The 26,016-nt window shown below is 45.3% G+C and overlaps 1 protein-coding gene across 1 annotated transcript in view; it reads right to left on the bottom strand.

Annotated features, from left to right (window-relative positions):
- Positions 1–26,016, bottom strand: part of FBLN1 (fibulin 1) — a 125,292-nt gene that overhangs the window by 81,469 nt on the left and 17,807 nt on the right. The window contains exon 4 of the mRNA XM_025213320.1: positions 12,008–12,143. Within this exon, the coding sequence (XP_025069105.1) occupies positions 12,008–12,143 (136 nt within the window). The remainder of the gene's footprint in view (positions 1–12,007; positions 12,144–26,016) is intronic.

The raw sequence follows: 26,016 nt of genomic DNA, 5'->3' as shown, positions 1-26,016 counted from the left end.
TGCTGTGACGTAGAAGGTAGATTTAAAGGCTTATTCCTTTTAAATTACTTTTCTAGTTGTATTTTGGCTCAAAGAGAGTAGCCTGCACCACTATAATAAAAGCAGCTGAAACATGAAATAGCTACTCATTGTGGAAGTTAACAAACTAAATCTCTTGTGTCATTTCAAGAAGACATTTCCATCCAAAAACATGAAAAGTAGTAAATGTCTCCCAGCTGCTCCCTTCTCAACTTGCTTACATAAATGGTTGCATATATATGTTCTGTTTTCACTATTCTGAAGGATAAAATAATAAACTTTCTCTTTGTTTTCCCCTCAGTCTTGTTTTATCCTGCAATCTTTAGAACAGCAAGCTATATATCTGACTTAGTGCTTGGGTATAGGTTGTAGCTGTGTTGGTCTAAGGACATAGGCAGACAAGGTTCTTTTGGGTAAATCCCGTATCTTTTATTAGACCAACTCAAATAGTTGGAAAAATTCTTCTTTGCAAGCTTTCAGGTACAAATACCCTTTGTCAGGCTAAGGAAGCACCTGCAGGATGAATTAATTCCATCCAGGAAGGGCAGAGACCAACTGCAGGTGCTTCCTCAGCCTGACAAAGGGTATTTGTACCTGAAAGCTTGCAAAGAAGAATTTTTCCAACTATTTGAGTTGGTCTAATAAAAGATACGGGATTTACCCAAAAGAACCTTGTCTGATTTTGTGCTTCACATTTTACATGAATCTAAATCCAAATCCTTCCCCCATGGCTAGACATCACTGCAGGAATAAACTCCGCCACCTCTGTCTACACAGGTCCTCTCTTTGCTTGTCTGTCATGTTAAGTTCCGGAAGATTTCCCTTTCAACGTACTGTTTGATGTACAGGTTCTTTCATTTTAATACAGCCCACTATGTTTTCATCTTCTATTCTAGGTAACTTTATAAGTAGAAGTTGATAAGATCTGTGATGAATACTGACATTTGCTCTGAATTCACTTAATTTTAACACGTAGCATTTACCTCATGAATTTACTTTAAAAAATGTTTAGACATGTGCCTATACTTCTGAATTTCCAGCTTTCACATCTGTAGATTAAAAGGGATTGAAAGAGGTTCATAGTTTGGTCTTTAGGTTATACATTTTCCATAATCAAGTCTTGTTTAAGCTAGCAAATGTAGCTGTCACCTTGCCAAATCATGATGTTATTCTCTCTGAATACTCCCACTGGCTTACACAAAGTAGTTTCAAACTTATCTCATCTCTTACACTACTCTGCTATCTAACATACTGTTCCAGTAGGATGCTGCCAGAGTTCTCATTAGATAGTCTTCCCCCACAAGGGTTATTATACCTGTCTTTCTTACAATGATGGGCAATCTCTCAGTTTTGCTGGCATGTTGTTTGAACTATGTCTTCAGAAAAATCTAAAGCTTCTAGCGCACACAGGCCAGAATTCTATTTCCATCTAGAGGCTGACAGAAGACCATTTTAAGACCAAACCTGAATTATCTAACAAAAAGTAGGAACAATTTTATTACCCCCTCAGAGTATATAAGTGCCCACATTATTGGATTTTAGGGTCAACTTCCTGGCTAGAGACAGAAGTTACACACAAACCAGTGTAAGTGGTCAGGAACCAGTTTAAGCCTGTAACAGAACAGAAGTTCAATGCACATAAACCAGTTTCAAAATGGCTGAAACTGGTTTAAGATAAACCTGGTTGAATGTAGTATCAGACTTAACTGATTTGCATCAAACCGGTTTATGGAACTTCTGTCCCTGACCCCTTCCTGGTTTCAGTTAAACCGGAGTCCCCCAGCATCTCATCATGCTTTTCAGCATGGGCTGTGTTCTCTGCTCCAATGGTGCAGGGCTGACCCCACCCCTAACGGCCAGCAGGGACTTTTCCATCCCCAGCAGTCGGGATTCCCCTGCCTCATCCCCTCCTCTAGCAGGGAATCAACCCAGCTCCCAGCTGGGGCAGGGGAATAAAGCCCCTACTGCCAGCTTCCCCCTGCCCCACCAGGCACTGCAGGACAGTCTGGGGCAGGGGAGCTGCAGCCCAGGATGTGAGACCCCCTCCCTCTTCCAGTGTCAGCTGCGCTGCAGCCCTGCCACAGCCTGGTGGGTGAAGCAGTCCGGGAGCCACCGAGGCTGTGCCAGGCAGGGCTGATAGGCAGCGGGGGCTCTGGCCATGCAGGAAGGAGGACTCACCCAACACCCTCAGGGATTTTGGGGCAGACCCAACACCCCAGCAGGGGCAGGGACAAGGTGCCGGGCTGCATCTCTGCCTAGGAGGCTCCAGGCAGCCCCAATGCTCTGATCCCCCCAAGCCAGCTTCAGTGGTCGTGCCTTCTCTGCTGCTCCTGGGATGCAGCAGGGGTCTGCAATGGGGGTAGGAGAGGGATGGGGAGGAGGCTGCTGTTTTTCCTCCTCACTCCCTTCTCAGCTAGCCTGCCAGCCAAGGAGAAGGTGTCACGGGGTGATCCACACAGATCTCAGCTGCAGGGAAGCCCAAAGTCCCCACCTGCCTAGTGCTGGGGGGGGCTGGACCCAATGATCTTGTGAGGTCCCTTCCAGCTCCTTCCAATCTATGAATCTATGAACCTGAGCTGGGAGCTGGGGTGATCACCTGGCCACGTCCCCTCCCCAACTGGCAGGCTGGCTGGGGGGGGACGGGACACCTAGGAAGGTGTTTTCCCCATTCCCAACTCCCAGCTGGCCTGCCATCTGAGCAGGAGCCATAGCCAGGTGATTGGCCCAGCTTAGGCAGGGGAGTAAAGCTCCCACCGCATGCTTCCCCATTGCCAGGAGGTGGGCCAATCACCAGGCTGATATCCCTGCTCAGCCAGCAGGCAAGCTGAAAAGACAGTGGGGGGGAAAAGTGCCCTCCCCCCCCCCCAGCTTTGGATCCCAGCCAGGCTGTGCCTGGCACAGGAGATGGGAAGCCCACAGCAGGAGCCATTTCCCTGCCACTCTCTCCCAGCTGCAGGCAAGCCTGTACTGGGGGCATTACTCCCCTGCCTGAGCAGGGAGCTGGCCCAATCACCCAGCCATGCCCACTGCTCAGTGGGCCAGCTGATGAGGGAGTGGGGGGAGGGGGGGGAAAAATGGCCCCTGCTGTGGACTTCCCACCCCCTGTGCCAGGCACAGCCTGGCTGGGGTCTAAAGCCAGGAGCTGGACAGAGATCAGGCACCCGTCACCTGCCATCTGCTCACAGCAGTGCTGGGTGCTTGGGGCAGGCTGCTGCAGGCCATGCACGTGGGCGGCAGCAGGGGGAGGCAATGGACTGTCATAGCCTGGCCCCATGGCCTAGGGACGTAGGCAGCAACTGGCCTGCAATAGCCTGCCCCGAGTGGCTGGGGCTGCTGCAAGCAAGCAGCATGTGACAAGTGCCTCACCTCTGCCTGCTACAATAGTTCACTCCACTGCTGCCACCAGGAGAGGCATGGGGAGGGGAGCCAAGCTCCAGGCCACCTGCAAACAACGGCATGTGGGGCTGCAGGCAGGAGATGGCAGGCACTGCCCCCTGCCCCCTATGGCTTCCCCAGCCCGGGCCTCACTACTGCAGTGGGATGTAGTGGTGAGTTGAGCTCCCCCACATCCCCATACCCAGGCCACATCCTCACTCCCCGCAGCTGCTGGCTGCTCTTTGGAGGGATTTGGCCCAGGGCACGTTGGTGCCCCAAGTGGGGACTAAACCTCCTCTTCTCTCAGGCTACTGGGGACTGGCCCCTGAGGTCATGGGTGCATGGCCCCGGGTGCAAGAGCAGAGCTGTTGCTGTCCAGACTGCTGCCTCCCTGCAATGGAGGGATTAAACCCCATTTCCCCTCAGGCTACCAGGGTCTGGCCCCACCCCCACTCCTGCCACCAGCCAATGAGTAAGCAGGGATAGCAGGGCTGGGGGCCCCTGACAGGGGCTGCTTCTACCTGCCCTCTCCAGGCATACCCAGGCTGGGGTCCCTGCAGGCAAGGGTGGGGGTTTATACCCCTCCCCAATCACAGTCAGGCCTGCACATGCCTTGCCACATCCCTTCACTCAACTTAGTTTCCCTCCAGCCAAGGGCTCACTCTAGCACCCCTGCCTTCTGGCCTGAGCCACCACAGGCACGTGCCTGCATTTCCGGTGTCAAAAGTAGACGCCTGTCCACTTGCAAATTGATTCAATCTATGCAGGTTCGAGTAACTTGCAAAGATTGAATCAATTCAGGCTCTGGCTTTTTGAATGTCTGTCCCTAGCCCCTGAGACACACAGCTGTCTCACTACAATGGGGGCATGTGCCCAGAGGGAGGTAAAATCCTGGGCAACTCTGTGCCAGTCTCAAAATGCACTTTAGTTATCCACTAGGGACACTTTTACATGTGCTCTGGGAGTGAGTGGGCAGCACTTTAATTAGTACAGCTCCAAGAGGCCCGATTTAGCCGGGGGGGGGGGGGGGGGGGAGAGGGGGGGGGCCCATCCCTAGCGCTAGATCAGACTGATCTGAGCTGGGCTGACTCCCTACCCCCAGCCTGATCTAGCAAAACCTCAAAACAGCATCAAAACAGCCTCACTGTTTTGACAAAGCAAAATGAAACAGCTGTTTTGAATAGAAATGAAATTCAAAATGGAATGCTGTTCCATGGAAACCTCAAAACACAAGGCAAAATGGAACGGGACCATTTTGCATAGCCCTAATGTTCTGGGCCATCATGACTACACACTCAGCCCTACCATTGCAGAGTTGTTGAGCAAAGGATGAGCTGCTTAGCTGTTTGCTATGGCTTTTACTTCAGAGAGCACCACTTCTCCAGTGCAGTCCTATGCACCTGTTTTTGGTGGATGTATATACCTCCAGTTGATTCACAGATCCTAACTGACTATCTACACTGACACTGACTAACTGACTATCCTGACTACACACTCAGCCCTACCTGTGTTGACATCCACACAGAAAATGTCTGCAGTGAGGTTATCTTGTTGTAAAGTTGACATATCTACTACAAACTGGACTGAGACCACCTATTAATTTAATGTGTAAAAAATGAATATCTACCCAATGGTTTTAACTCCTTGCCATTGCTTCTAGGTCCCTGTACCTATCAATCCAACTATCAGCCTGGATAATATGTGCACCTGGAGATGGAATCTCCATCATTCCGTTTCTATATTCATGAACAACTGAGTCTTCACATACTTAATGTGTCCCTGAAAGAAATAAACATGTCAGCTAAGTACAGACAGTCAAAAAGCCTGAGGCTGAATCTATTCAATCCTCATAGGTTAGTCTAAACTGCATAGATTGAACGAATAAGCAAGTGAACAGACATTCACTTTTGATTCTGGAAATGCAGCCACATACCTGCAGTGGTTCAGGCCAGAAGCCAGGGGGTGCTATAACATGGCTCCCTGCTAGGTTAAAACAGGCAGCTTGGGCCAAGGCTAGCCCACCAACCCATGTGGGGGCCAGGGGTTATGGGAGAGGTGCAAAGCATCCTGTGATGCTGGGGGACTGCAAGCTAACTTGAATCTGGAGAGGATCTGGGACAGAAGTTCAAAAAACCAATTTAACCTAAATCAGTTAAATCTGATACTACATCCATCCAGGTTTATCTTAAACTGGTTTCAGCCATTTTGAAAGTGGTTTATACATATTGAACTTCTATTGTGTTACAAATTTAAACTAGTTTCTGATCATTTATACCACTTTATGTATAATTTCTGTCCCTAACCATCATGATAAGCATGCATTAGACTATCCTTCACTTGCTTTAGGATGAGGCATTTACCATAATGTAGTAAAGCCTCCACAATTTTTAGGGTTAGGTCTCTTAAATCCTTGTGAAGGTTAGGATTTGTGAATCAACTGGAGGTATATACATCCACCAAAAACAGGTGCATAGGACTGCATTGGAGAAGTGGTGCTCTCTGAAGTAAAAGCCATAGCAAACAGCTAAGCAGCTCATCCTTCGCTCAACAACTCTGTAAATTAAACAGGTTGCAAACCACCCTGATACAAATGATCCAGGTTCTAGTGTAGTTTGGCAAGGAACAGAAAGCCACAGATGCTCCATACTAGGACTGTGCGAAGCTTCAGTCCCTGATTCGATTCGGCCCAATTCAGTGGCCAAATCGCCAAATCCAAATCAAATCGAATCAGAGGACCCCTTAATCTCTCCAAATCGAATTGGGAACCCTCTGAATTGATTCAGAAAGATTTGGAGATTTGGATGTAAAGACAGTTTTAAATGTTTTTTCTATATACCTCTAGGTAGCAGAGACAGCGCATGAGTGCTGTGATGCTGAGACGCATGGAGCATCTCACAGAAGCGCAGGGGGCTCCCCAGCGCTCTTGGCAGCAGACCCAGAAGTGGGCAAGAAGCACTTCCGGTCCACTTCTGGGGCTGCCGGGGAGCAGGTAGGGGGACCCCCATGCCCCTTTGGCTCAGCAACTGGTGCCTCCTGGGTCTGGGGGAGGGCACTCGGGGTCCCCCTGTGGCTGATCGCTGAGCCGGGGGAGTGCAGGAGAGCCCTCCAGCACACTCCCCAGCAGACCCAGAAGTGGACCAGAAGTATTTCTGGTCCACTTCCGGGTTCGCCACTGAGCATGTGGAGGGCCCTCCTACAATCCTGTGAGATGCTCCATGCGCCCCAGCATCGCAGCATTCACAAGCTGCGCCTGCTACCTCAAGGTATGTAGAAAAAACTTTTAAAGCTGTGTCTGTGTCTGAATTGACAATTCTCTGAATCAGCATCAAATCTTCAGATTTGGATTCGGCCGAATCAAATCAGGGACAGTGATCCAAATCAACGTATTGAATCACTGTCCCTGATTCGGGTTGAATCTGAATCAAATAGGGTCTGCTTCACACACCCCTACTCCATACCTTTTAAAAACAGACAATAGATAGATAGATAGATAGATAGATAGATAGATATGTCCAGTTCAAGCCAAACCATAATTACAACTTTGTACTTTAAAAGATTGTTTTCTAGAATTAGAAAGCACCATATATAATGTGTGGCCAGTGAAGTGATTCTGTTAATTAAACACTTTAATGCTCTTTTATTATTTACACTATGAGTTAAATATCAGGCGTTGAAAGGCAAATGATGAATTAGCAATGTTTTTTGTAGGTCCATCCACAAGATGTCTCTCATCTGTTAGAATACAGGTTTCAGTTGCTATGCTAAGAATCCAGTATAATTTTCACTACTTTTGAAGATTTGAGCAATGATAAAAAGATGCCAACTCTCTTGAGTAACAATTATGATCCAGGGATACAGACAAATAGAATGTTCTAGACAAAAATGGGAGGGCGATGGCTAGATACTGACCTTTGGGAAAAGGAAGTGCTTACAACAAACATTTGAGCAAATCTCTGAGCAAAATAATACTCAAATCTCTACCAGACTTTGCCCTTTGGGAGGATCTGGTTGAAGTGGCAGCTTGTAAACCTGCTCTTATGAGCCTCCAACATCGATCTATATTTAAAGCAACATACTTGGATTTATATTTGTATCTTATGAGAGAGATTTTTCTGCTTGGCTTTAAATAGGCTCCTGTTTTTGCACCCATGTTCCAGAAGCAGCAAGAACTGTGTATGCAACAGCAGATACAGTTTTATGTCCACAATTACCTATATCTGTAACTTGTGCATACAAAAAATAAAACAAGTCAAAGGTCACTGTTTCCTAACTATTTGTAGTTGCATGTTTGGGATCCCCAGGACAAAACAGTAACCCCCCTGGTTTTCTCACTGGAGAACTCAACAATTTATCCTACTAATTGGATTATTAAATTAATCCTTACTATTTTCTGGGGGTGGGGGAGGGGAATAAAGAATTTCCATCTAAAAGGTTTCATATATTAATGAGGTCTAATTAAAAAGGACCAGTTCAAGTGCACTGAATGGCATATCAATGTGAAATTACATTAAATGACCATATCCAGAAAGAAGTCCTGAGGTAAAAAAAAGCATAGGACACCACACTGGAATCTAGAACTCCCCCATCTCAGCAGAGCACCCGAATCCCTACCATCTAGAGTTCTTAGTTTCTTCCTGAATCTGGTGTCAATGAATCAACTGATATTCCTGGCTATTGCTTACCTTCCTTCTGGCCCCAAGTATCTGGCATTCCTTTCTGTATAGCATCAACAGAAATAACAGAGTACCCTATTTAACCTAGCCTAAAGCTTGGTGGTAAAACTGATCTCCAGGGAGACAAGGGAGGTATATCTGAACCCTTCAGACTAAGGAGGGCCTAAAACCCAGGTCTCAGACTTTGTGGGTAAATGCTCCAATTGCTGGGCTCTTCTATAAAAATGGTGGGGAAAACTTCCTCCTCATCACCACCAATGTGTTAACAGAATAGCAAGCCCAACTAATTCATTGAAAGAACAGTTGCTAGCATATCCCCTGAGGAAAGGATTCTAGACTCTGAATCCTGAGTGGATGGAGGCACCTCTCTGCAGCCCCAACTTGGGTGCCTATACTTTGGAAATGGGGTAGCAAGTTAGACATAACCTGTGCTGAGCATTTCTGATTAGCTAGCTTTAGATGGCTCCCTAGTCAGTGTGCAGGTTTTTGGATCTCCCTTCTGAGGTGTCTAACTCTGAATTTTGGATTTTACTCATAGGATCAGCCACTTACAATGTAGGCGTTGCAGCACCTAACTTGCAGTGACTTATGTCTTCATTGGATTTAAGCAGAACTCCCCCTTTTCATAATACTCTAGTGCACAATAGCCAGGAATATCAACTGACTCATTATCAGGAGATGCAAAAAGTTTTCAAGAAAAAAAGAAAGAGCCAAGCATTTTTATGGGCAATATCTTTTAATGGACTAGCTCCATAGTTGGGAGATACTTAGTCAAGTTTTCAGGCACAGAGTGCCCTGCCTCAGGTCTAAAAATGAAGTGGACAGCTTGAGCTATGTAGCAAAACAACAGCCTGTGTAAAAGTCCAAATATAAAAAACCCATCTGCTTAGAGGAATGGAGCAGGGTGGTAAAATAAGAGGTAGCATGTTACTTCAACACAGCTCAGCTAACGTCTGTAAAGGTTAGGATCTTTTTTGGCCAAAAAAGTGGGACTTTTTTGGCACTCTTATCTAATAGCTGATTGAATCAGCTTTAGCTAAAAGTGCCAAAAAGCCCTGCTAAAGCTCCCCACCTTTACAAACACTACAGTGCTGGGTTGAAGTAACCATGCTGCTGCTTCTTGTAAAGCATGTTTTCTTTTTTAAATATCTGCAAGCAGCCCAAATATCTAACAAGTAAAACCAAAATGGCCATGGCTCATGGGTGCTGAGTACCTGCTAATTTTTTTGGGTGGGTGCTTGAGCCCCAGAGTACCCATGGAGTTGGCACCTGTGCTTAAAATGCTAGCATTTGAGTGTTCAAACAGTAAAACAAAAGCTAAGTGCCAACACAGCATAGCGACGTGAGGCCTTTCCTGGCAAGGATTATCTATAGATGTTTTACCTGACACGTTGAACTAACATTGGACTGCTTCATGGAGGTAATATGATCAGGAGGCTCTGGTGTGGTGCCAAGGCTGGGACTGACAATCAGATGTTTGTTGTTTCTAGCCCCAGCACTGCACCTGAGCTTTGGACCAGCTCCTGTGTGATGCAAGTGCTGGGACTGACAGACAGCTGTTTGTTGCTCCCAGCACCCATATTGCACTGGAGCCTTGAACCAGCTCCAATGCAATGCAGGAGTAGGACCAACGAACAGCTGTTTGTTGGTCCGAACCCCAACAGTGCACCACAGCACAATGAAGTCTTCAAAGGCTCTAGCGCTTAAGCCATGTTTTGTTTAGATTGTAGTAAAAATTGCTGTGGGACTCCTCATAAAACTATCTAAACATAGTAATACTTATTATGATCTAAATAAACATATTCTAAGTGTAACGTGTCAAGAGGCCCTAAGAGGGAAGGGCATCACCATGAAAGCCACATGCCCCCAGAGGCTGGGGGAGGCACAGTGAGCTCCTGCAGGAAGCCGTGGCACTGTCAGTGGCAGAGACACTGCCAGCAGCAGCGGCAATCACAGACCACCTGCAGGTGTCACCGGCAGTGTCAGAAGCGTCTTTTCACAGGGGGTGCACCGCCACGCTCAGGGGGTGAACATGTACCCACGTGCACCCCCTATACGTCACCAATAGCCATCACTATCACCTGTGAAGTGCAGAGAGATTAACAAGGTATCAGGTATATTATAAGAAGCCATAAAATCAATTTCTGGGTTTAGTCCTTGGTTTGTAGTATCCAGTAAAATAAGGAATGTTTGTTCCCAGGCCCATCATCTGAAGGTGTTCTATAAATTTCCTTTGAGCACAAGGATTGTAAGGTCAGAAAAGGAGTAGCTTTTTCTGGGAAAAGTGTTCTACCTGTGTTCATGTGTCCCTGTCCTTAATCTTTTTTCCTATGATCATTTATGCTGGAGTGCAGCTTTGTCTAGTTTTAACTATGATAAAAAATTAAGAACAGTCTAACTCAACAAGACTGTGAACCTCTTACTTGTCCCTGCAATGCAGTACACACTGATTTCATAAGGCAAAATTTACAGACTAAGGTACTATGGAATAGAAGAGAAGGTGAAAGAATCTGGCCCATAATGCTAATGCATCATTAAGATGAGCCATGTTGGAAAAAATTGGGCCCTTTAAATAAGACAAGATACAGTTTGCCCTACTTTCCAATGCTAATACACAAACACATGGGAAAACCCTGATCACGTGGTGAAGAACGATATGACTTTAATTGTTTTACACAGAACATTTACCTGGGTTTAAAAAAATAACTGTTACTTTATTTATGCCTCTGGTAAACAAACATACTTTCTATTACAGCCCTGCTTTCATCTATTCAGGATTCTTCAAAACTTATCTTTAGGGTTGTCATTTTTAGTGCTTGGTCTTTTTCAGATCATGAGTTTTGCTTTGTTTTGGGGTTCCTTTAAGTATAAGCAGCACAAAATTCCTTGAGCTATTACTGAGTTGTGTGCATAAAAATACATTTTTCCCAATACAGAGAGAAAATAAAAAGTATTTCTAGAGGAGTGAAATAGTTGAAGTGGGCTGTACTAGCACCTCTGTTTAAGAAATGTTTAGATTTCAGAAAGTATTTGAAGATTATAATGAGTATGCTGACTAGGCATCTTTCTTAAGTCTGGAGCACTTTAAAATGTGGCTACAATGTGCCTGCAGCTCAGTCTTTAAACATTTTTTTTCATATTGGGTTAAAGAACGCTATTACTCTTGATTGGTTAAAGCTGCTTGCACCACTTTAAAGGTGCGGGGGCGGGGTGGGGGGAATGCCAATAAAGAAGTCACATGCTTGACTAGGACAATTTGGTGCAAGAATCACAATAGGGTTGTATGACTGGTAAGAAGGTCGTACACACTTAGGTTGCCTAGTGAATTTTTAAACTGCCCGTAAAAGGTCTGTACTCATGCTTTGTCTGCAGATATGCAAGATGGAGCATATCTAAATTCCATGTGTGACCACCAGTGTATCAGAAGCTGTCAAAAGCTCCATAAGTGAAATAATGTGACAATACAGTGCAGAATCTGTAATAATATCCAACTAGCTCTCCCCACCTCCCCTTCCCACCCCTCCCCTGATTTCCTCAGCCCAGGAGAGAACAGGATGGAAGTGGGAAACTCAGTCAGGAGCAAAGGGTTGTATTCAGGGGTCTAAGAAGAATTGGTTACAGTCGAGGACAGGTCCAAGTAGCAAGCCAAAAGAGGTGACAAGGGCTCTCTCTCAACTGGCAGATACTGCTTTTTAAGAGTCCTAGTAGATGATTTGTTTTGAAAAAGGGAAAAAATGAGACTAACAGTGCAGAGGCCTGGGTCAGTTCATGGTGTCTAGGATGAGTGTTTTCATCCTTAGTACAGAAATGAAGAGGATACATACATTACAGGCTCATCCCCCAAACCCTAAAGATGCTTCAGTGTAAAACAAAATTAACAGGATATTAACTCAGCCCTGCTGGATTTTACAGGAGAATTAGAGCAGGTTTGGAGATCTCACCTTAAAGGATTCAGCTTCACAAGTGGAATTCTTCTCCTCCTCTAGATCACACTCCCCATGCAGGTTGGCAGCACTAATGCCCTCCAAGCAGTATTCCTCATTCAGCTTGCTGTGGCAGCACTGCTCCTGGGCTATGCTGTCAATTGAAATTAAACAAAGGAAGAACAACATGCTTAGATCAAAGGCATATCAGGTGGTTTAACCAGTGCACCTATGAATATTTGTTCATGAATATTTGTTCTAATTCTCCAGGAAAGAGATTCTTGGAGGAAACACTTTAGCAGTCAGAAACCTAAAAAAATTATTTAGGTACCAATAGAACAAATGCTTATGAGGTACCAATTAACAGTGTTAACCTCTGGGCTGTCATTTACAAGGGACTACAAAGCTTTCCATTCCTCTCTTTTTTTTTCAGCATAGGAGATTGGTGCTTTTCCACCTCTTATTTTTATATTCATCCCAATATTCATTTGTAACTTAAAAATGGTGTCAACAAACTCCTTCCCATAAACAAAATGTTAACAAAACTCATCCCACTCCAGAAATCCCTCCTATTTGCACTCCCAAATCATCCCAAATTAACCATTTTTATCTCCTCATATCCACTCTTTACTTTTCTATTGCTACATTAAGGGTTTAGGGTAACATTCTTATACTGCTTCCTACCAGAACAGAGAGGAAGAAAAAATTTCCCCAAGCTTGAACAGATTGCATTACACTTAGAAAAATTAGCATGTCCATGGGATTAATGATGATGCTATTTGATAGTAGTAGAAAACAAAGCTGCATGAGTTACAGGGGACAAAGGAGAGTATCCAAAATGGCCAACTGTGGGTGAAGAATTTTCTGTGCAGTAAAAGCAGAGAGAACATAATGTACAACCTTATTCTGCAGTAGATCATTCAATTCCAGGCTAAAGTTAGTCCATGAAAAAAGTGACTCTAAAGAACATGCCATAAATTCATTCCCCTAGGCGATTCCATCCTGGGGTCACAGCTAGCTTGATACCAACTGGTTCCCCCACCACCCAGTGCTCAGAATCTGTAACAATGCCAGCTTAGGTGAGCTAGTCATGTGTCTGCTCCTTACTAAGAGAGTAAATTTTCTACAGATTAAAGTCTGGGATAAATTACTTGGTAGTAATTGTATCAGGCATCTGCACTCTTAGATAATAAATCCTCTTTATCTCTTTGTAGTAGGAGGCACTAAAAGGAGCATATGTAAGCTGTAAGAAAAAGCCATGAATGTGCTGAAAGTAAACCTTAAAAGGGGGTTTTTTTGGTTATTTTTAAATAAATATTTGTTTTCTAACTAGATATTTTTCTATCAGCAAGTCACTTGAGTTCCTTGCATCTATTACAAATCAGCAACAAATGTCAGATCCTCTTTATTATTAGAACAGGCTAATAAAATGTTTATAAGTAGCATCTAGAAAAAGATATAATTCCATAAGGGCATTTGGCCACAACAAATATCAAACGAACTTTTTACATGGTTGAAGGTTCAGGTTCCAAGCCACGCCAATTAGTGCATTCCTTTTTTTGAAAAAAGAAAATGGCACCCTTGAGGCCAAGAGTGTGTGCATATGCCTCTCACTTTAGTGATGACACAAAGATTCTTCACTTAAGAGTTTTTTCTTTTTTTAATTTTATGAAAGCGGAACCTTGGAACCCTCTCTCAGACAAATACCCAGAGGATTTTATTGTGTAATTTTAGTTTTAGTAGTATAAGAATTGATACCAGATGTGAGCTAATTGGTTTCAGTTATTCACCTTTTTAAAGTGTTTAAAAATGCATCCACCAACCAATTAGCGATCAGGCCACTTAAATGATTGTAAATGGAGGGGCTGTCTTGCCACCCAAGGAAATAACATAAGTCACACTTAGGTCTATTTCAAGCTCATGAGTTACCAAAAATCCCCCACAAATTCCAGACCACACAGGCTGAATCCTGCAGGAGATTTTTCCATTGCTTTCCTCAGTTTTCAGCAAAAGAAAAGGTCTTAGATCCCCTGCTGACTCATTTAACAAACTTTTTGTTACTGATTTACTTTGTCAGTTACCAGTCACACAATGGACCTTATCCACTGAAGCCCACAGAAATAAGAAGGACTCTTCCAGGTGATTTCAGTGGGCTTTAGAGCATGACATCAGTACAGTATAGATCACTTAAGATGCCCATTTAAATTATGAATGAAAAGGTGAACAGCTAAAACATTTAAATCATAGTCAATATTGGTACAGTATAGGCAACTTAAGACACACATTTAAATCATAAAAAGAGTATTACCCACTTGCCAAAATCCATTTATTTAATATTAAAAAGGTACCACTTAAACTGTTTTACCTATGCTGGCTAACTCAGTAGAAACAGCCTGCTTTCAGTAGTTCACACCTCATTAACGCTTGGAAACTTATTACTCAGACCTGCCCCTCACCTCTGCTCAGCTATTCACACCTCATTAAGGATTCTTATACTGGTAGGGAGAGGGCCTTTTCTCTAATAACAGGCTTGACATTGACAGGATATACTCTTGTTTCCAGGATGCTATCAAGGCAGCATTAACAGTGGTTCAGAGAGACTAGAAAAATTAACCACTCAACTTGTAAACTGGACAATTTTTAGATTGTGAAATGAACCCACTGAAAACAGCTTATGCTAAATCAAAAACTTGAGAGTCCAAAAATTATTTGTCCAAAATTATCAGGTGAGAACTTCTGAATGAAGGATGGATATTTTAAAAAATAGGAGAAGTTCAAGAACAAATTACTGAATAGGAATTCAGGAAAATTCAAGCTAAAGCTGGAAAAGAGAATGGTAATTCTACCTGGTTAAGGATTTCACTATTTTTGAGGACCTTATTTAGGTCCCTCTTGGGAAAAAATGTTTTCTAAGTTTTCTATTTTTGCAATGTGAAGTTTCAGTGAAATGGAATTCCTGCTCTTTGCCCAGTTCTGCTGGGGTACTGGCTCCCGGGCAGTCCTCCTACTAGGTCACATCGAAGCCAGGGACTCTGGAAACTGTGTATATGTCAACAGCACACAAGCAGAGCACTCGGTCAGACATCAAAGTCAAGAAACCCCACCCAATTACTCCTACTCAATACATGTGATGCAATGAGGATACTCTGGGGCACCTCAGCTTGACTGTTCTTTAGCAACCTAGAAACCCAGTTCCTGCTCAGTGAATGGATAAGAAACCCAGGTCTTAGAAACAGTACCTGTAGCTGATTAAGAATCAGGCCAGTTTTGAAAATATGCATGGTTTCCAATGGAATTTTGTCAAAATTGAACCTCTTTTTTCAAATGTTTCCACTTTGACAAGTCAACAAATTATCCCCTCTTCCCTCCTGAAGGCGAAAAAAACCCTTTTACTTTTTCCTATTCAGAACAAGTTATTCAACATCCTTTAACTGTGACTTGTAGTCAAAATTCAATGGAATGGAAATACAACATAACAAAAAATAATTATGGGAAAAGTTCTAATCGCTTTCTACAATCCATATTGCTTGGGTATGTGCTAAATAGTTGGCAATTATGTTCTCTGTGCGGCAACATAGCTGCACAGTCACTGAGGAGGCAATGTCAGCCAAGTCCTTATGTAATTAACCTGGGGCCCATCTGTTCATGCCCTATCCCTTTCCCATAGTGCATTTCCACTAAGAGATCAGGTACAGAAACCCTAGACACTATAAAAAGTCAAAAGATCCATAGATTGACACTAAACCCATTGGGACAGAAACGATATGTCTGAACAGTACCTACCCGAGGTTGGACCCCTTTCCATTTTCTACAGAAAAAGTAGGCCAGTTTCACTGAAACTTCATCACCCACAATGACAGGGGAAGAAGCTGGATTTATCTCACTGAGCAAAACCCACAACACTCCACATTCAGCAGTGGAAATGCACTCAGTGGAATATGCTTCGTTTGTTTCAAGCTCAAGCCCTAAAAATTGAGAAATCTCCTATTATTCCTTTGATTATTTAAGAAGTTGGACAGCCCTGAGCTAAGTGGCAGGGGACTGCATGCAGCATGGGCCACAAGAGCAGGGATCACACACCCCAGAGGCTGCACGAGTGCAAGTTACTGGCCCCTCGGCCATACTCCCCACCACCCCTTGCTGGTATGCGTGGTAGCCTCCCTGCTCCCCCATAACTACAAGCAGCCTCCATCTCAGTTCCTCACTATACCACACCACAGGCTCCCTCAGTGATGTGGGCTGTCCCGTCCGACCCTCTGGGGTGGGAACAAGAAGCAAAAGCTGAGGGAGGGAGGTGGAAGCTTAAAGATCCTGGCTGGCAGCTGCTACAGCAATAAGGTAGGAGACTATGGGCTGCAAAGTAACCCCTTGCAAGCTGCATGCAGCCCATGGGCTGCCAGCTAGAAAGCCTAGCCCTAGCTCATTTTTTCAGATGAAGAGGTGACTATTTTGCTCACTAGTTGAAACACTTCGTTGTTCTGTAACAGCCCCAGAAACTTGTTGAGCTAGCTTTATATTTACTATCTGTCTGAACTTTCATTATGATGCCAAATACTAAAATAAGAAATTCTAGGGGGACACTGGCTACTTAACTGACTTTCATTCAGGATATTTAAGGATCACATTATCAATACTCTGTTCCTTTGGTGGATTTTATCCCATGTCTCAGTAATACACCACCAATGAAAAGAACTCATCATTTAGACTTAAAAAAAATTAAAGGCAAACTGACAAAAAATAAAATAATTGTCAGTATCTTATTAGCCTGAATTGAAATCAAGTTATGGGTAACAGATGGTAAAAGCAAAAATTCACACTTATATTTTTGCCTGTAGGGCTTTTGTTTTTCAAAAAAAAAAAGAAAGAGAATTTCAGAAGTACATTTAGCCTGATGCTAGGAATAGTCAGAGCAGCCTAAGACACTCTGTGAAAGGGTAACTGACTGAAAATACCGAATATGTGAAAATCAAAGTGCATTCATTTTAGCTTGTTAATAGCCATATATTAGATTGACAGATCTTGGAAGAACCAGAAGCTGCGGTTTTACTTTAAAGCTTAACTTGCTTTGCTAATTTTCAGAGGAACTTTCCAGTGAAAAAAAATGCATGCCTGTTTACCTCCAGAGAATTTTAATCTTCTTTGTTATCCTCCCCAGAGGGTGCATTCTTAAATCAGCATGGATTTCCTGATCACCTCTTCTGAGTTCTTATTTCCTTTTATTCCTGTCCATAAAAGCATTAAAATTTAACTTGGGCCTTAATACAATTTCATTTGATACAACTGGAGTTTAAACCAGAGTAGCATCCCTCATTATCTTCTGTTTCTTGCTCAACTTATTTATGAGTCTTGAAGCTACTCCCATGCTTTTCATGAGAAGAACTAAGGGCTTTATATTTGTCAAAACCATTATGACTAAAAAATAAGTGATTTTATTGAATAAAGGTGACAAATTTGCAAAGGCGAGCAATATTCTTAAAACTAAACAGTTTTTTAAAATAAAAAATACTTGAAATTTACATGTAGGCCTTCCACTCATAGGGGGTGGAAGGTGGGGCTAACAGAGCTTAGCCCCCCAAATGTGGGGCAGTGGTAGGGCTGCAAGGCAGCCCGGCTGACAGCTTCTTGCGGCTGCAGCAGGGGTGGAGAGGGAGTGGGGTTGGGCCTGGGACTGGAGCTAGGAGAGGGGCAGGTGCTGCACAGCTGGCGAGGCACAGGACTGAGCCATGAGCAGCTTTGTCTGGGGCATGCGGCTCCTGCTGCTACCTGCACTCAGGAGGCATGTGGAGGCATGTGCCCCTGGATCTACGTGGGGCAGGGCAGGCTGCCACTGAGGGCTGGGGCCGGGGCTGCACCGGGCTCTTCCTGGCGAGGGGGGAACCAGGCTGCATTCGGGGTGGGTGGCAGCAGCAGTGGGAGGGGACTATGGGGGGAGAGGTTGAAGCCACCCCAAAACTCACCGTAGCCCACCTGACCCCCTCCCGGAAGAACTGCGGCTTCATCCCGTGCCTTGCCCTGCCCCAGCTGGGCAGCACCTGCCACAGTAGCAGCAGCACTAGTGTTATTATAATCATTATTATTATGAACGACAACTCAGGGCAGGGTGGGCATGGGGGTCCCAGGGGCTCTGGCTCCCAGCTCCAGGCCCCCCGCCCCCAGGTGATGCAGGGCTAGGGCCAGGGCCAGTGCAGGGAGGTAGCCGAGGACAGTGCAGGGCTGGGAGGTGGCAAATTCATTGGCATGGGGGGTGCCAGCACCAGGCACAGGGGGTGCTAGACCCCAAATGCATAATGTGGGATCTCAGCAATGAAAGATACATCTCAATCATCTGTTTAAAAAAATATAGCACAAACATTTGGGCCTAAATCTTATAACACTGACCCAAACAACCTCCAACTGTCAGTTTTAATGCAGATCTGTTTTATGGCTTAGAATCATCTGCTTAAAAAGTTGTCCTAAGCATTTTTCATGAGAAAAGGAAAATTAAAGTTGTAACATTTATTATTTGCAAACCAAAACAACACTTGAAGGCATGGTGGGATATTAGCAACAGCCACTGGTGAAATAAGCAAGTCTTCAAATGAGTGCTGATAAAGCATTTACAGCATGGCATAAGAACATATTTTCTGAATATGCTTCACATGTTAAGGGAAGACTAGTTCAGAAATATCTTAGAGGGTTTTAAACATTTCCTTGGGACTAATTTTTTTAATCCCTCCAACTGCAAAACCAAAAGCATTAATGACCCTGAGTCTCTCAGAGCAGGGAGCACAGGATGTCTAAGTAACAAGCATGAAACTTCTCCAAAAATGACCTAAAACAGCTTTTCTAAACACAAAGCTGTTACAACTTTGAAGCCTGAAATCTGAGGCTTTTCCAAGGCTAGAAATGACAAACTAAAAATATCTATTAACATTTAAGCAGCTGGTACATCTCACATTAACCAATCTTGTCTCATCATTTTCTTGTGTTGCTCAGTCTCTGTGGCTAAGTACAGACATTCAAAAGCCCAAGATGGAATCAATCCAATCAAGCTGCACAGATTGGCTCAGGAGCAAATGAAACCCACCTTCACCCTTTGGTCTGGGGAGGCAGGGAAATGCCTGCAGTGGCCAAGGCCAGAAGGCTAGGGGTGCTCCCACATGCCTCCCAGAGTGCCGGACATTGCCAAGGGCAGCTGAGCACAGCTGAGTGGGGGCCATCCCTCACTGGCTGTCAGGCACACTTCCTCCCTGCTGCCCTGTCATCTGCCAGGTAGCTCTCAGCTGCAGGCAACCAGCAGAAGGAAGCATGTTTGTCCCAGCTTGATGGCATGAGGGTCCCTGGGCTTTGTCTAGGGTGGGAGGCACAGGGGTCCACCCCAGGCAGCCCAGAGGTGGAGGAGAACAGGGGTATTGAGCTACTGGAGGGAGGTGGTGCCAGCAGTGCACCCTGCATTTGTGGCCGGGTTGGCACCTGGGACCATGCACTGGAGCAGCTCTGGAAAGGGCTTGGAGGATTTCCCCCCTCTCCTCTCCTCCCCAGCCAGCCAGCACAGAGCTCCTAGCTGAAGCTGTTTCCTCCCATGAAGCCATGAGGCTGCAGTCCCTGGGGAGGGGATGCAGCCATGCTCTTGTGGCTGCAGTGCCTGGTGGGGGGCAATTTCAGTGTAGGAACAGAGGCTACAGTCTGGGGAGCTGGGCAAGCCTCTGCCCCACCCCACCTACTGCTAGCGCCAACTTCTGCTGGCTGGGCTGGCTCAACTCAAGCAGGTCCACTTTCCAGGGTTGGGGAGGGGTAGCTTCCAGCTCAGCCCAGCACAGGAACCCACTCCTCCCCTTGATCTTGGTATAGAAATCGCCCCCATCTGGTGCTGCAGCTCCAAGGACATGACTGCTGCCACCCTCCCCAGGGGACATGACTACCACCACCCTCCCCAGGGACCAGGGCCCCATGACTGCATAGGAGGAAGTGGCTTCAGCCAGAAACTTGATGCTGACATGGAGTAGGGGAGCGGGGGGAGAAATTCTCCAAGCCTTTCCCAGAGCCACTCCAGCACATGGTCCCAGGGCTTGAGACAGGAGAGGGACACTGTGCCCCACCAACTCAGGTGGGAATGAGAGGTGTGCTGCTGGCACCACTTCCCCCAGTGGCTTGGTCCCCTGCCCTCCCCTGTCCTGACTGTGGCTGATGGACAGAGAGCTCAGGGGTGGGGTCAGCTAGACACTCAGTTGGAACAGCCAAGCCACAGCTCCCTGCAAGTGAGGGCTGATTAGGACTCAAAAAGTCCTCTGGAATACTAGTGGACAGCAACCTACCTTGATTCGTGGGTGAACCTGGCACTGACATCCAATAGGCCAGTGCAACCTAGATTGAGTAAGTCTGAAATTACATCAATCCAGATGTACCTTAGAACAGGATCTGCCATCTTTAGAACAGCCTATATGCTCAAACTTGTGTTCTGTTACAGATATACATTGGTTTCTTACCACTTAAATGGGAAAAAGTGTAATGTCTGCACCTGGCCTGCCTGTATCTACCAGCTCTCTTGCCTTACGTTCACATGTACACTATTTTGGGGTAGGGACCATATTTTTCTATAGCACCTAGCACAGTGGGGCCCAGCTTCTATGCAATATTAAAATAACCAAGCACCCAAATCTAGCCTAGAATCCTTTAGATAGTAAGAGATGAAAGAGTTGTACAATTTTTGTATGTTATAAGATAGTAACATCTAGGACTTCATTTTGCCTCTGTACCTTTGTTTAGGAAAAAAATCTACATTTGAAAAGCAAGGTGGAAAAATATCTTGGATAGCTTGATCTCAAAAATAAATTGAAGCTGTTTTAGAGCTACTGTGTATTTAGAGAGTTAGGAAACCTCCTGTGGAGGTAGATCAGTGCACAAAAGCCTAGTTGTGGTGGTCAAAAAGGTTGCTCACTCAAACCCCAGGTCTTCGGCCTCAATTTCCTGTAAATCAGGGAACCATATGTAAGAATCATGACTTTTGGGAACATAGTGATGTTGTGAAATGTAGTGGCCTGTGGGAGAGATAGTAGCCAGTATAATACACTTAGGACATTATCCAAACATTGGTGCAGGAGACTTGCTACAACCTGAGTGAAATTGGCAGCAGAGGCCTGATATGCCTGGAGACCCCAAGAATACAGGTGAGCTAATGGTTTTATTTCCTACAAGTAGAGAGAAATCAGAGAAAACAGCTCTGAATGGAAGTAACTAACTTGCTGCCTTAGCTAGTTATTTGTAGGAAGACCAATTTGCAATCTGACCTGTGTCCTTCCATGAACTGTGCTTCAGAAAAGGTTAAAAGTGGCAAGTCTCCTGACAACCATAAAAGTCCAATGCATTGCATAAATGAGTAGCTTAGGGCTCCAGGAAGTGAGATATGCATTAGGCTAGCAATATTTGCATACAATATCTCCTCCCCTCTTCATTAATGTGTGGTAACCTAGTGGAAAACGGTTAATTAGATTCTACTAGCTCACTGAGGCAAGTGATTCTTTAGCTCAGGGGTTGCTCAGGGAGTACTTGAGAAGGCCCTAGGGGGTACATGCGGATGGGTGGGGATGGAGCGCCGCCACACACCATCCCATGCTGCTGCGCAGGCACTGACCACCCAGCCAGATGTGGGGGCTGGGTGAAGCTCTCATGTGGTGGCTGCTGCTGCTCTGCGTCCAGCCGCGTGCCACTGCCCCACCCCCCAAGCTCCACATCTGGCCACCAGGGGTACACTGCTCTGCATCTGGTCACCGGGGGTACACCGATCCAAACAACTTGAAAACGTCTACTTTAGCTCATCAGAATAAAAAGGGACAAAATAGCAAGGGAGAACACTTACCTAGGGTATGGGATGAGGGAAGAAAACAAGGCATGAAGCAATATGAGACTGTGCAGAAAGTAACAGATTTTTCATGCGCTCAGCATCCCATTCACATTGCATGAGTTTTGTAAAGGAGCTCAATCGCAGTTTAGCCATGTAAATTAGACATAAGTTTTCAGTTATGCTCAATACCCAGTGACTTCTACTTTTATAGTTAACCAAATAGGAAGTGATCTCTTCTGAAAAATCTGGTCTAGATTTTGGGTCCCAAGTTATTCTGAAATGTTCTGTCTAAACGGAGAATGTAGTTCAGATGTAAATTATACTCAATTTTACTTTTGTTCACCGCTATGCATAACAAGAGTTGACATGTAAGTTAATCATAGTTCAACTAGCAAAGTAAGAGGAAAGTCAGGTTCCCCAACTTCACACTTTAGCTCCAGTTACATCTCCATGATACCATCTTTTGCAAAAATGTTTTGCAAATGCAGTTAAGGGCAGCCTCTGCTAGTGAAGGGATATACAAAAAACAAATCTAGCCAAGTGTCTCACAGATGTTTCCAGTGTTAACTTGAAATTTAAAAAAAGTGAGGACATTTACTATTTCCCTGAAAAGCAGCCAGTAAGGATGACATTTTCACTTTTCATTTTCACTTTTCAGGACGCCATTATTCACTTTTCAGAGAAAGGCTCCAAAGTTAAGATTCTACTTATTGGACGTGTCTACAGGTGTCCCCAACTGCGCAGTTGTTACTGCATAGTCATTTAGTACTTGCTCTGGCTAAAGCAAGTACTAAATGACTGCGCAGTAACCACCATTACTGCACAGTCTCGGCGGCACACAGGTCATTTCCAACCCTACTGCACAATAGCATCGTCGTCACAGTTCATGCCCATTGATGCTACATTGCCATAGTGATGAGCTGTAGCTCATCACTATGGCAACGTAGCATCTTGTGTAGAATCTCTCCCTCAATATATACAAAAGATTTATGGATAAACTAAGCACATTTTAAGATTTCTGTAAAGTCTTAAAGGCCCTTTCTACAATTAAAAACTTCAAAAGGATAGATTTCACTAGCATCAGAATCTCAGCTCACATTAATTAATTGATCATTAACTCTTAAATACTTTTGCTTCCAAATTGTTCAATAAACTTGATTTCCTGTTTTTCCCTGTCTTTGTTTTGTCTGCAATTCCTTTGACTCTTCAAGTATTTCCTAATTTAGGATTTAAGGCCCATCTGTCAATTCTTATGTGTAAGTGACTGTATTCATTGCCAATATAAATACAAAAAGCCAGAAACAAGGCAGAGACATGACTGCAAAACACATTCTTTCCATAACAAAGATCAATCCAAACACTTCTACAATTACACAGGGCTAAAGCACTTTGCAGTTCACTGAGAGACAGACAGAGAGACAGAGGGGGGAGGGGGGAAAAGGAGAAAAGGAGGTATGGCAATGTGTTTTATGGAGAAATATCAAGTCTTTTCAGAAGCTGCCTTTCAATCAACCATATAGTTGGCTGCATAACTTAAGTGTTAAAAAAATGTTTAAGGCAAAGTCACTTTTTCAAGAGAAAATATGAATGCCTCATTGTCCCAGGGGGATGATAAGAAAGGGGCGGGAGACCTCTCCCCCTGGCCTGGATCATGGAGGCAACAACCTATCACAATGCTGAAAAGAAAAGCCCTGAGAACTGGGCAAACTCACCTCCTCCAGGCACAGCCGAGCTGAACTACGGAGGGGTGGAGCACCCATGTAATTCATCAGCTGCTTTTCTCTGAGGCTGGGGCCGGCCCACCCCAATGACATCATCCCAGAATGCCTCCCGGCAGGAATAAAAGCCAGCAGCGGGAAAGCAGCAGGTGGGGGTACAGCAGGGAGGTAGCTGTGGGACCGCCCTCCCCCCCAGCCGAACAGAGACCCTGGGCACACGCAAGGAGGGGCTGGAGAGGGACCCCACCAGAGGGTCCAAGTCCTGAGTTAAAGGGCCACACCACCCTGGACAGTGAGGGAATTAGCCAGGAAGAGAATACCAAGAGATGGCGAAGGCGGCAAACACAGGACGCGTGAGTGGGGAGTGGGCAGAGGCCCCTCCCTGGAATTTTGGTACTTTCTTCAGTTACTTTGAAGCCCCAGGGCCAGAGAGGAGGCCATACAGCAAACGCCGATGACGGAGCAGGCCAGGGCCACTCAGGAGATTCCAACACGGAGAGGCTAGACCCATCATTGAGGCCATCGCACCAGCGCAGGCAAACCTGTGTGGTGGGAGGGAAGACCATTGCAAACACCAGCGACCAGTGCAGCAGAGAGGGTGTGGGATACTACTTCTAGGCAAAGCCAAATGAATCACCTATCGTTTGGCAGTCCTGATAGGCTGGCACATGGCTAGGGGGTAGGGAAGGTGGAGCCCCAGGAACACCCGCTAGTGACAATACCTAATGCGTTCCCCCACAACGGAAGGGAAACCTTCTACTGAACATAACACCCAAGACATGGCAGGAAAGTACCAGGGTATCCCACGTGGAAAACGTGACCCCATGTCACGACAGCAGAAGCCATCCTTGCGACAGACCCCTAGCACACTCTCCAGGGCCACATGGGAGAGGCTCCATGAAGTCAGGCGGGCACACTCATATAACCCATGAGCTTCAGCATTAACTTTACAAAATTATAAAAATATAATCAGTAGTGTAAGAGTGACATTGTAGTCATGATGGTCCAGAAGTTATGAGAGGCAAGGATTTCTTAGAGTGATATCTTGTATTGAACCAACCATGTATTTGGGTAGAGTTAGACAAGCTTTTGAATGCAAGATATTTTTCTCAGGTGTCCATTCTGGGGCACTGTCTCTGGCACAGTCCTCCTTCTAGGTCATCTCAAAGTCAGGAACTCTGGAAACCGTGAATATGTCAACAGCATACAGGCAAAGCACACAAGTCAACCTCTAAATTGGTCTTCTTTCAAGTAACTAGCCAGGACAACATGTCAGTTACTTCCATTCAGAACTAGTTTCTCTGATTTTGCTCTACTTATACAAAAAAAAATACTGGAGGAAAAATGTCTTTCATCCAAAAGCTGTTCTAACTTTAGCCCAACTATATAGCTGGTCTGATGGCAATATCCTGAGGGATACCCAGCATGGGTTTGTTGTGGGTAGGTCTTGCTTGACCAATCTCATTGCCTTTTAAGACCGGGTGACCTATCACCTGGACAAGAGGGAAGAGATTGGTGTCATATATCTTGACTTTAAAAAAGCCTTCGATCTGGTATCCCATGATCACCTCTTGGCAAAACTGGCTAACTGGCTTGACCTCACCACGATCTGCTGGCTGGGGAACTGGCTCCACGGTAGGACCCAGAGGGTGGTGGTTGACAGAAGCCAATCGTCTTGGTGCGCGGTCACCAGTGAGGTCCCTCAAGGCTCTGTCCTAGGGCCTATACTGTTTAACATCTTCATCAATGATGTGGACATTGGTGTCAGAAGTGGACTGGCCAAGTTTGCCGACGACACCAAACTCTGGGGTAAAGCATCCACACCTGAGGACAGGAGGGTGATCCAGGCAGATCTTGACAGGCTCAGGAAATGGGCGGATGAGAACCCGATGGTGTTCAGCACCGAAAAATGCAAGGTTCTCCACCTTGGGAGGAAAAACTGGCAGCATGCTTATAGGCTCAGCAGTGCTACGCTGGTTAGCACTACAGATTAGAAACTGGACCTTTAATGTTGCCGCTGTGGCTATTAAAGCAAGCAAAATGCTGGCTTGCATCCATAGATTTCTCAAGCATCCATAGATTTCTCAAACAAATCCCGGGACATCATTCTCCTGTTATATTCGGTCTTGGTGAGGCCGCAGCTGGAGTACTGCATCCAGTTTTGGGCTCCGCAATTCAAAAAGGATGTGGAGAAGCTTGAGAGAGTGCAGAGAAGAGCCATGCACATGATCAGAGGTCAGGAAAACAGACCTTATGATGAGAGGCTGAGAGCCACGGGACTCCTCAGCCTAGAAAAGCGCAGGCTCGGGTGATCTGGTGGCCATGTATAAGTTTATCAGGGGTGCTCATCAGGATCTGGGGGAACATCTGTTCACCAGAGCACCCCAAGGGATGACAAGATCCCTTGTCACTGCGGCCCCCCCCTCTGGCACGTCAGAGACAGCCACCCAGACGGAGCCCCTGGTTCCCGGCTCCACGCAGACGGAGGC

This window comes from Alligator sinensis, unplaced genomic scaffold (genome assembly GCF_000455745.1).
Source record: "Alligator sinensis unplaced genomic scaffold, ASM45574v1 scaffold806_1, whole genome shotgun sequence".
NCBI lineage: Eukaryota > Metazoa > Chordata > Crocodylia > Alligatoridae > Alligator > Alligator sinensis.
Note: the sequence above shows the minus strand (reverse complement) of the source record. Positions and strands in the feature narration are given on the sequence as shown.